At 44.0% G+C, this 12,427-nt stretch overlaps 1 protein-coding gene across 2 annotated transcripts in view; it reads right to left on the minus strand.

Moving 5' to 3' along the window:
- SPNS2 (SPNS lysolipid transporter 2, sphingosine-1-phosphate) overlaps positions 1-12,427 on the minus strand; it is a 134,594-nt gene that overhangs the window by 25,736 nt on the left and 96,431 nt on the right. The window contains exons 10-11 of one of the 2 annotated variants that reach the window (XM_053961542.1): positions 5,867-5,965; positions 4,603-4,681 (exon numbers count right to left, since the gene is read on the minus strand). In XM_053961542.1, the coding sequence (XP_053817517.1) occupies positions 4,649-4,681; positions 5,867-5,965 (132 nt within the window). In that variant the 3' untranslated portion in view covers positions 4,603-4,648. Of the gene's footprint in view, positions 1-4,602; positions 4,682-5,866; positions 5,966-12,427 lie in introns of those variants that run through there. The other variant, XM_053961541.1, reaches the window with a different exon arrangement.

A 12,427-nucleotide genomic window follows, 5' to 3' on the forward strand; every position in this document is an offset into this window, starting at 1 on the left:
AGTTACTTTCACCTACATTAAACATTTATCAAAAATACTGAGAACCCAAACATCTAACAAAGTCATGAACATGACAGATGCACAGAACTCTGAAAAAACACCAAACCAGACTGGCACACAGCATTTTAGAGATGGGAAGTCATTTGGTATTTTATTGGCAAACTTAAATTTTATCTATTCCTGACTCATAAGGACTGGGAAGCTTGTTAGCTCGTGGCAGTGAGGAGATCAATCCCATGAGGACTGGTCTCCAGGTGGTTAATTATCCTCTTATTTTGCAGTTGACAGCTATGTCAAAAATTTGGCCTTTCAGTGTACTATGAAAAAGGCTTTTAATTACTCAGGACCAGAGAAATCCTCAAAGTTACTGCTTGAAGGAACAGGTAATGAGGAGGAGGGGCTGGAGGTTCTCACCCTCACATTATTTCCCTGGCAAGCACAGTGGATATTCAGACTAGCAAGGCCAAGTTCCATTTTACCCACCACAGTGTGTGTCATGCACAAGCATGAACGTGGGGAAAGATCTCTACAGGAGGAGTGATGCCATCAGGGTCACACCACACCTGTCAGGCAGCTGGGACTTGGTAAAGGAAGAACAATAAAAACCATAAATGTGTATCACATTTCATCTGCCAACTCTATCAGGTGATGGCAGATGCTGCTTATACAGACTCATATTCACTATATTAGAACATGCTGCAAAAGGCAACAAGACAGAGACCTCTGTTCCATCCTCAACCCCACAAGAGCAGTGGAATATCTCCTGATGGTCCATGAAACAGAGAGTGATGCCAGGAGAGTATTTTGCACATTTTTGTTTCAGGACATTACTGCCTTTTTGACCTTGAGCTCATCCCTTACCCTGTTTTGGCAGGATGGACAGGATGTGTAACCCCCAGCAGGCACCTAACGGGCCATGTTTGAGGAATGGCTGCATGGGTCACCCAGGGACAGAACACCCAGACTGCAGCATCACATCCCAATGATCCACTTTATTGCAATAAAGTGTTTTTAAGTCAGACAGAAGTGGATTTGACTCCCAGTGGGCTGTGGCCTGTTTTAGTTTAGCAAACTAAACTGGAATAAGTGTCCTTCCAGAGTAAGCATGTCCTACTCTGAAGCAGCCATAGCATTTTAAACCATAAAATATGAATTTTAAACCATAATACATGAGTTCTGCTTTCTCAGGCAGGCAAGTCTTTACACATAGAGCTACTTCCTATACAGATATACTTGGTGAGGTAAACACCTTCAAACCAAATCAACAAAAAGGTTGTTTCAAACTGGGCCAAGACCCTCTGAAATCTGCACCTCCAGGTAGAACTTTCATTAAAAAGTAACTTAATTGCTGCATTTACTACAGTTTTTCTTGCCTTGCCCCTAATGAAATGCTGATCTACTTGCCCTGATACTCTGCACCAGGGACAATTAACACTGCTCTGCTAATTACTTGCTAAAGGAAGGTCATTAGTATTCTTGCTGCTTAAATAGCTCATTAGGTTTATCAACCTGCTCAGAGGAAAGCTGGGGAAGGGAAAAAAGTGAAGGGTGCTAAGGCTCCCACAGTCCAGCTGGCATGGAGTAAAAGTGCTCCAGTAAAAGTGAAACAGCCCAGGAGGGCAGGGAAGATGGGAACCACCATCAGAGGGGTCCAGGGAGTTGGTTTTAGCCCATCAAAAGGTGCTGGTGGAGGAGAGCTATCTCTGGCACTTTAGAACATCCTCCTCACAGGCTGATGTTGCCAGGTGACAAGCAGACACAGACTGGTTTTCATCCTCAGACCTTCTGAACAGCTGAACAGCGAAGATGAGAGGGAGTTTAAGCAAACAGGAGAGCACCCAGCACCAGGGCAGCGAGGACAGTGCGTGCCCACACAGCACCTGCCTGGCACACAGGGACAGCACTGCCTGCAGCAGGTCCTGCTGGCATCACAGGCAGAGGCAAGGCAAGGGTGGAAGAGCAAAGTGCTCAGCAAATGACAAACTTGGAGGAAGGAAAGAAAAAGTCTCAAGCCACAGCCTTGAAATAAAACCCTCCTTCTGCCTGTATTCAGATTTCCAGAAGCAGAAGAGCAGTCAGGAAGTGGAGTGGGACACAAGAAGGATGATGTAAACACTGAGCGGGGTAAACAGGTTCATGCCTGTGCACAGATGGACACAGGAGCACGGACTTACAGTTGTTTTATTTTAAAGGGCAACCAAGATCAAACCAGAATTAGTCATACAAAGAGCTGGAGCTGTGATGCAGCCTGAGAAGAGTTAACTATTTCACATGCTGCTGCCACTGCCCTCCACTTGCTCTTCTGAGTCTGAAATGTTGTCTGGGCAGCAGTTGAACACCTTTATCTGATATTCAACATTAATGGTGTGTTTTGGGGCATTTCTCTTAACACTTCTGTGCTCCAGCAATCGTGTCTGCTTAGTGGGAGTGGTCAAAACCAGAAAAGTACTACACATATTTGGGTGCAATGCACTGAGCAGGTGAGATTTCTCACCTACTGCCTCAAGAATAAAGTGTGGAGTGACTCTGGAGGTGTTAAAAAGGAATTATTTAAACTACAGGTTGGTTATAACAAAGATCCTGGAAAAAGTTACAGCTCTCTAGGAATAAAAGCTGTCTCATCTATTGAACTTCTGCAGCAATGCCTATTATTTGGAAATGAACAGGCAGTGCTGATTTACAGTAAATGATCTCAGAGCTTGCCATGTAGTAAAGCTTTATGCAAATTACAGTTGCCACCCTAAAGCTGCATTTGCATAACTCCTTTGTATGTCAATCTTAAGCCTTTTTACCATAATAAAAGTTATCAATATTTAAAGAGACATGAAAAATAGCCACACATATGTGCTCCCTGCCACTTAGCTTTTAAGCACTAATGTGTATTTGCTGCTTTGGGTGGTTAAAGGAGCTTCAGGGCAAGATTTGGAATGGGGTGAAGTTACAGAATGTCACCTTGAGCTCTCAGGGCACACCCCAGAGCACAGCAGCAACTGCACACCTGAGGCTGGGGCTGATCAGCACCTTCTATGTTCCACATGGGGGTTTTAAGATCAATACCACGTTTATTGGTATCCAGCAGAGATAACTGCCTGCCACAGCTCGGTCCTGCAAGGACAAGGGTCCCCAGTTCTTTATTATGATCATTGCTAGAGGGAATCTCACTATAAACTCACCAAAACCATGTAGGATTTCAGCTATGTTTGATCAAAGCACTGATCATTTAGTGAGGGAACTTCAGGGGAATTCTGTAAGCAGTTGGAAGGCACAGCAGAGCTCCAGGATCCCAGTGAACCCAAGTGAGCAGGAGGCTGAGTTTCACCCCTTCTTAGCTTGCCTGTTACTGCAGCTCACAGAATCATTAAGGTTGGAAAAGATCTCTGAGATGATGAAGTCCAACCTGTGACTGAATATCAGCTTGTAAACCAGACCAGAGCACCGAGTGCCACATCCAATCCTTCCTTGGACACCCCCAGGGCCTTCTGCTGCTCTCCTTCAAAACCTTCCCCCTGCTCTTGGTCTGCTTTGTGAAGAGTCTGGAGTCACAGCAGTGGGAGCTGATGGCCTCAGGGTGGGGATTCCCAGAAGAACTGTGGGAATCAGGTTCCCAAATTTCCCTTAAATCCAGCAGGAGTGGGTTACTCAGCCCTCACAGACTGCCTTGAAAATCCTGGTCAGAATCTGAGCCCCTTCTGCAACCTGCCCAGGTAGGGTTTCAGTGCTGCATGGGGTTTCTCCATCCTGCACTGCAGCTGGACAATTCCTGTGGTTTTTAACACCCAGGGTCAGTGCTTGCCTTAGCTCTGGTGAGAAGTTGCCTGTCCTTTCACTTTAAATAGTATTTGTTTTCCTGTGTTATGTGGAGCTGTAGCTGACCTTTCAGTCCTGGTAGCAGAGGGAGGATGAATCAGGCCAGCCAGAAAAGAGGCTGCACAAATGGATGCTGGCTCTTTTCATGGCGTGAGTGCCTCACTCCTCCTCTTCTGCACAGAGCCTTGGACCTGCATCACCTCCTCCCAAATCACAACTGCCCAACAATTACAGCATTAGAAAAGGATAATTCAAAATAATAACGAGTATTTTCCCAGTCTAAAGAAAGCCTAATGCAGCTATTAAATTGGGGCTATACATATTTCAGCCAAGAATCCTTAAGTAACTCACAACTTGCTTGATCTCTGAATACCAGCAGGGCAAGGCACATTATTTCTACAACCAAAGACCTTTTATTTTTAATCTATGACATTGAAGAGCCCCAGGCAACTTTCAAGAATAATTGCAATCATTCAGGGCCCTAGGTATTCCTCCTGGACATCCCTCTTTTCTAAGGAAAAGGATGAACATGCAGCAGAGTCACCTGAGGCAGCCTGGCCTGCCCCAGCCCTGCCCTTATCTCCAGCCCCCGTCCTGCCTGGCTCCTTCTCCTCTCCCACATTCCCTACATCACCTGCCCTGCATGAAGCAGCCTCCCCTGCAATTCCTTTGTTCTTGCCACCTTCAAATAACTTCTAAAATAAGATTGTTTCTCCCCAGGTACACAGAACATCAAAGTAAATAAAGAGTTAAGCTAAATTGTGCATTTTTATTCTCTTGAGAGATTTCTCATTTCTTTGGTCTTCTCAGTCTTATCTCTATCTGCCTTTTCCTGTGTGCTTCAGAGGGCTGCAGAGCAGCCATAGCATTGCCACTGAAAAGTAAACATTGAGGTATATTTGAACAGATATACAAAATTAAATATATATAAATAAATATATGTAGCTACACACACTAGTGTCTACAGGATGAATAGATGAGCAATGGCTGTAAAAAATAAAAAATAAAAAAGCCCCAGAGCACCCAGCAGCTGTGTCCAAGCTGGAGGAGCACATCAAAGGCCTGGCTCTCAGGTGATGGGACCAGTGAAGATCCCAGTTACATCCCTGGGAAGCAGCACTTTCAACACATCAGGAGCAGGGTCACTTATGGAGTTCTGGGGGAGCTACTGTATTTTATAAATTATGATCTGTGATCTCTGAAACTCCATGCATCAAACTCCACTGGAGGAAGAAGACATTTCCCCAGTATATCCAGATTTCTTTTCCTCATTACATTTCCCAGGCCTTTTATTTTCAACTGTGAATGTTCCCTGACTGCCAGATTTTGGAGCTGGGTCTCTTGCTCTGTTCTGCAGTAGGATAAGGGTGGCATAGGAAGGGAGATCCGCACTCAGACCAAGGCCAGCCACTGAAGCAGTCACAGAAAGGAACCCAAAGTGAACACCCAAGGAAGGAATACTAACAAAAATCCCTGTCTGGCCACTGCCCAGGCTCCCCAGGATGTGGCCATGGCCCCAAGGCTGCCAGAGCTCCAGGAGCATTTGGACAACGCTCTCAGGCACAGGGTGGGATTGCTGGTGTGCCTGTGCAGGGCCAGGAGCAGGACTGGATGATCTTTGTCAGTCCCCTCCAGCCCAGAATATTCTGTGGCTCTATGATTTACTATCTCACAAAGCAGGTACAGCTGTGTGTTGCTGCCCATAAACAGGTATTTGGTTTCTGAGGTCAGTTAACAACTAAACACACACATGACTCTCTTCCAACCTAATTTCTATGGCACCCACACCACAGCAAGAACACTCTCTCTTTCCAGAGCTGTGAGCTTTATAAACACCTTAGGTTAAAAAGATGTGGAAGCTTATTTCCCACCCAAGTAGTCCCCCCTGGTTTGAACTGCAGCTCACAACAACCCAACCAGGTAAAAAAAGTGGCACTGCTCTGCAGCACTTCCCATTCTGCTGACAGGCCTTCCTTCCCAGCAGGATCTAACCTGGCATTTCAGATGAGCAGTTTGGAAAAAAGAGCAAACCCTGCCAGAGCCTGCTGTGAGCACTTACAAATCCAATGAGATAAGGACTGCCAGCATCTCCCAGGAGGTGTGAAGTGAAACTCTGCAAGGCCACTGCGGTTGCACGGCGAGTTGGAATGACCACGTACTGCAAAGAAGGGGAAAGAAACAAAAAATAGGTAAAGAAGCTGAAATAAGAACCTGCCCATCTGCCTTGTACTGCTCAGTTCATGCCCAGGGCAGCACAAAACAAACCAGCCACCCCAGACACAGGCACTGGCCAGCCCATGGCTGGCTCAGGCAGCTCTGCCCTCTGCTCCACTCTCAGCTTGGACTACCAGCTTTGCCCACAAGACACTTTGCTGTTGCTCCTCAGACTGCATTTTGCGTTGCTGGTGGGGAGAATGAAATTTAAAGTTGCTCAACACTATCAGCCTTCCAACCAAGGACTGTGCTGTAACCTGGGATATTTGGTTTACTCCATAACAAAAGTTATTTTATTTCCTCAACTATCAGCAATCCACATCAGTATGAAAGGTCACGGTCACACATCCTCCCCTCCCACTCCATCTCTAGCCACTTTACATTTTTCTCAAAAATTTGTGATTCCATTTGTGAAAAGTGACAAAGTCGCATTAGGAAAATTTTCCATAGCCAAGATACTGTATTTTGGTCTCCACTCCTCTAATAGGACATGACACCCATAGCCAGGTCATGCAGAATCAGTCAGATTACACAGGAGCAGTGGAAAACACAAATTACTTCCCCATGAAGGGACTATAGCTCACAGATAACAGAGCCCTAACCACAGAAAAGGATTAAAAAATAAAAAAAAAAACAGCAATCCCCTGTCCTGTGGAATGACCTTAATTTTATAATACACTTTTTAGAGGCAGAAGAAAGTAATTGTCTCTTGCATAAATTGTTAAAGACTCTGGCTAAGGACGTCTGCATCAAGTCCACATATCCCAGTTTATGAATTGATTCTGTCTTGATTTAAAGGCTGGAAGTAATGAAGAATTCAATAGGTCTCTAAATCCAAGTGAGCATTGTTTCTGCCTGCAAGCACTGATCTCACTGTGCCTTTTGCTGTGCCTGTGACATGCATGACTCTTGTTCAGCCCTTTGGAGACCATGATCCCTTTTATTTACCCACTTTCTCTCTGATGGGCTGCCTTCAGGCCTTCTTTAGAAGTCCTGCCTTGCCAGGACCCTGCAATCCTTTCCCAAAGTGATTTATTAATTAAATGTGACATTTCAGGAATGGCCCAGCCCCAGCCAGAGACACACAGATCCTTTACCTGGACTGACTGGCAGGGAGGACTCACTCAGGGCACAGGACTAAAGTACAGAGCAGTGCTTGAACTATTCCTCACAGGGAAGGGGAGTTGCCCTGTCTGCAGTGGAAAGAATTAGCATAAAACCAGAAACAAAGAGTATTGAGAAAATCCACACTAAAAGAGAACTGATGCATATTTAAAATGATCATCTCGTTCCAAGCACAGACAATTCCCAATCATGGAAACTGGAAAATATGAAAATATGGAATATTAGATTAAATGCTTTTCCTTAGGGTTTACCATGTGTGTTCAGATGACCTGCCAGTTCTTTCATCCCTGCTTTGACAAAGCTGCAAATGCACACTGCTAATGCACTTTCATGTCATGTATTAAGCAGGCACCCTGTTCAACTTCTTTTGTGCAACAGAAGAGCAAGATATGTTCAGATCCAGAGCAGCTGCCCAGCTGTGGATGTCAGGCCCTGCCCTCCTTTTGCATCCAGGAACTCAGAATACGACTTGAAGAGAGAAATCCCAAGAGGAAAATTAGCTCTAAACTTCATCAGAGACACAGAAATGTGCTGAAGGTCAGGATGTGAACAGTAGGAGAGCCCCACAATTCATTCCCACTCCCCAAAGAGACAGATAATGGATGCAACCTGGATAGACCAGCGAGAAGAAAAAAAAAAATTAAGAGTGAGTTATTTTTTTTCTTCCCACCTGGCCCAGTTCACACAGGGCCAGTGGAGAAACATTCTGCAAGAGCTCTTTGGAAAAGGGCATCTCAGTAGATAAAGTGAAATTCTACCTAATTCAAGAGCTGTGCATAAATGTGAAACATGACATTTAAAACCTAAAATATTTTTTCTTTCTCTTAAGTTTTGTTACCCAATCTGGAGAAAATAATCTGCCTGGTTCTGTATTCTATCCATTTCTGTAGCAAAAGGACAAAAGAAATGGCACATTTATTAAACATTTACCACTTTCAGGGAGTGGCAGTGAATTGATGCTAATTAGAGGAAGAAATCTTAATGATACCTGTATCATATGTGTGCATGCATATATAAATATTTATACCCATGAATATACACATATATTAGAAATAATTTTGCATGTGTAGCTATATTATGCAAACACAGTTTTGCAAGTAGAAGTACAGTTTCCAGCTTAACTGAAGAAGTTATTGATGGCTGAAACACCATGAAGTGCTAAAACTTGGTATATTTAGTCTGGAATTCAAGAGACAAACACCCCTCTCAAAGCAAAAACCCAGCATGTAGCAAGCAAATGAATATGACCTCCTTGAAAAACATATTGGAAAGAAAAAAAAAAAGCTTAAACCAGCACCTCCAAAAAACAACAAAAAATACTCCACCCTACCCCTACTTAAAAAACATTTTTTGTTCTGATGGACAGGAAGCAGAAGCAGCTGGTAGCAAACATCTACTGTTCTTAGAAGACAAGTAAATTATAACTCTAAATGGGCATTTCAGTACTAAAATAGACCTAAATTCAAACCATGCACAGCCTGGTTTGAACATCCCACAGAAACTGGAGGTGGGAGAGCCACAGCAGCCAAGGAGGAAGCCTGTGGGATTGTCCTGGCTCATCCCTGATTCCAGGTTCAGAGGCAGGCAGCACAGAGGATGGGCAGGGTGGCTGACCAAGCAGCTCTGCAAACCTCTGCTCTTTAAATAGAGGTTCAGAATGGCCAGGGATTACTGCTGACATCTCCTTCCTGTGATGAAACCAGCAGGAGCTGGTCTGAAAAAAGTTAATGGGGAAAGCCAAGGAGAGATTACCCTTCTCCCAGGAAAAGGCCATGTGCCAAAGAGCTAAGTTCTGATGTTTATGTCTAAGCTTGGATAGAAACTCTACTTTCTCAAGCACTCTGCTGCCCTTTCTGGGTCAGGACAATTCATACTGGCCTCCTTCAGCACCAAAGACAAAGAAAACATGCACTAACACTGTTGCAGCCACTGACAGAACCTGGAAACAGCTCAGCTGTCCCTGCTGTTCAGAAAAGGGAAAGGCTGGGATCCAGAGAGACCCTCCATAAAAGCCAGGCAGACACTGTCAAAAAAAAAAAAAAAAAAAAAAGCTCCTAAATTAAGTGAAAGGAGGCTGCTGTGGTTTCCATTTCCCAGCACCATGGAGCAGAACACCTCCACCTGCAGCCCCTGGATGTTTGGGGTGGGCTGTGTTCCCTCATTCTCAGGCATTCCTCACCCTGTCTTCAAATCTAACCTGCAACACTTGGAGTATTGTGTGGAGACACTCACAGAAGCAACAACAAGAACCTCTGGAAATGCAATTTATCTTCAGCTATAAAAATAGGGCAGCATTTTGTACTAAATAAATAACTGGACTTTATTTTTAGGGAAGGTAATCAGAATAAAAGCAACATTCCTACATGCCTATGGCACAGCTGAGCTCCAGTCTGTGCCAGTTCCAAGCCTAAGGGAAGACTTTGACTTTACAACAAAGCATCAAAGCAGCTCCTCCATGGCAGGTCATGACCATTTAGAAAGAACTAATGTTTTAAAAGAAAACAGAAATATGCAGAGCGATTTTTTTGCATGAATGTCAGGACTATAAATAAACTGGAGGATGGATTTTCTCAGCAAAGACCTAAAGAGACTGTGATTGAAATAGAGGCACTTTAAATTGCTTTGTGGCTCTTAGACAAAAATTCCAAGCCCCTGTCCATCATCTCTGTTTTTGAGAGGTGGTATGGAGGAAACCCCCAGTATTAGCACCAGATTCCCACAAAGCCCCCCACACTGCACATGTCTCAGAGTGTTTCACACTTGCCTGCTGCACTGAAGCTCATACATTATTGCTGTTATGAGGCAGTTTTAATGCTACTTTGGGGTTCTGGTAATTTTAAGGCCAATTTGCAAAGATGGCTGATGAAATCTGTTTCATAATTAGCAAGCTCCATACAAAATCCCTCCTTTCCCCAAGCACCATCTGAGCATGTGCCTGGGAGGAGATATGGAGAGTTGTGCTCAGGAGAATAAGACCTGTTTTGTACAAATTTGCATTCAGAACAAATATCAGCCTTTCAGAATCTCAGGCAGTGGAGAGGACTGCAGCACTCACAGTTTATCAGAGCCAGCACTTGGCACCTTGGACTGCAGAAAAGACAGGAGCAGTGGATGCAATGCAAGCACTGAGCTAGGAAAAGCCAACAATTTAATTGGAAGATAATAAGCAAACATCCTTGTTTTGCCATGGAAATTAAATTTGCAAAACCTCTGGAGGTCCTTAACAACTTGCCCGAGAGGATTCTTAAGCAGTCATGGGATGTGTAAATCTTGGGAAAGTTCTTAGACATCATCTGGGATGCAGTTTCCAAAAGCCTCACTCCTGCCATAATGAAATCAGCAAGAACAGTGTTCAGCCAGTATTGAGAACTTTTATCCATGAAAACAGGGTAATATTTATGTATAGGATGAAAGTGTTGTTAAGCTTATGCTAATAATGCTTTTAAACTCCTTCCTAGCCTCAGGCAAGAACAGACACACTTCTGATTACACCAAATAAATAGTAATCAGTAAAATTAATTTGCCAAACATATAAAGTGCATCTGCTAAAGCATTTCCACATCTTTCTCTGGCAAGGACTTCCCACCAAGCTGTCTGTCAAAAGTGGCTGTAGCCTTGTCTCTCACCTATTGACAGTCTGAGTCCCTCTCATCCCCTGTGTGATCTGTCTACACTTCAGCCTGTCTGCTTCCAGCCCTGTCCTCATCTAAGTGATGCTTACATTTATTTCTTTACGACTTTCATACGTCCATTGATGCTGTTAATGCATCAAGCTGGGCATTATATACAACCCTCAGTCCATTTTCCTAAACAGACCAGAGAACTGTGAGCTGAAAAGCTGGCAGCAATTACCAAAATCCATTTTTCAACATGGCTTTAGTTTCTTTCCTGTGTTTTGGAAAATTGAGCTATTATTTCCAGTCATTTCTTAGAGAACTCTTTTGCACTAAAGCAACATAAATAACTGCAAATGCATCCCTAGGAAATGCAACTGACTATAGGATGCTGGTAAGACAGATGGCATATCCTAAAAAAGCTGTTAAAAAGCTACAGGATATTGAAGTCACATTGAAATCAACACAGAAAACCTCTGTTTTAAATGGGACAATGATGGCAGCCCTAATACCCTTGATATAACACAGCAATTGGTTGAAAATATCTTTTGGGGTTACCTTGAGACAACACAGGTCAAATTTCAGGTCAGATTTTCTGGAGGACCTTTAGCATATCTGACAGGATCCTCCCTCCTGGCAGCTGGGACCACCTCAGCTGAGCCCTGACCTGGGCCAGCCAATGTTAAGAAGGTGTAAAACAGCTGCTATTTAAACCTCTCCAGTAATTCTGAGTGGAGAGAACTGGGATTGCTCCTGGGAACACCACAGCCAGAGGCAGGATGTGATAGGAAGCTCTGGCAGGAGGCAGGAATGAGCAGCTACACATATTGTACTGTAATTTCTTCCTCAGCACAGCTGTCTCCAGGCTGCACATCTGTGCAAGTGTTGAGATCCCACATTATGAATGGCCACAGCAGCCTTGAACTCAGCACAAGCTGCAAAAGCCCATGGAAGTCCCAGGGAAGCCCCACAGAGCTCTGTCCCACCACTGCTGACCTGGCAGCAGAAACCTTGGGAATTAAAAGCCATCCAATGCTACCAGAGTACACTGACAACCTTTGTTTCTCTGTGCTTTACCCACACTGAGAGGAGTGGATTTAACCACCCACCCCACCTCTCAAAGTGTTTCCTGCACAAAGGAGTGAAAGATGGAAAGTTCATCAGGCAATGCAGTGATGCCAACTGCAGAGCTACTTCAAAATATAAACACAACCTTGAACTTCAACATAAACACAGCTTAAGCAGAGGCTTGAAGTTCTTTGCTGAATCAATACATCAGCACCATTATCTTTACATCTAAGAATACTGAGCCCGATTGTTTCCTCGCTGATGTTTGCATAACCAACAAATACAAGTCAAGGGAGTTTTCTATTGATATTATATTTTTAGTTCTGTCAACAAGCTGACAAAAGACCTCGGGAAAGTCCTGTAATGGTTCTGTGCCTCTGTGCCTTTCTTTTCATACAATTAGCAACACCTCCTTCACAACAGGGCTTCAACATATGTTTGATGGGCTCTGATGGAAACCTCTACAAAACATGCAGAGCTCTTGAACAAATGTCCAGACTATTTCATGTGAAAATGAGGCTGCTGAGGTCACTTTGCTGATTTGAAAAACTTAAAAAGCTCTGTGGTGGAGAAAGAATAGAAAATAAAGGACGCGAGTT

This window comes from Vidua chalybeata, chromosome 20, assembly GCF_026979565.1.
Source record: "Vidua chalybeata isolate OUT-0048 chromosome 20, bVidCha1 merged haplotype, whole genome shotgun sequence".
In the NCBI taxonomy this organism is placed as follows: Eukaryota; Metazoa; Chordata; class Aves; order Passeriformes; family Viduidae; genus Vidua; species Vidua chalybeata.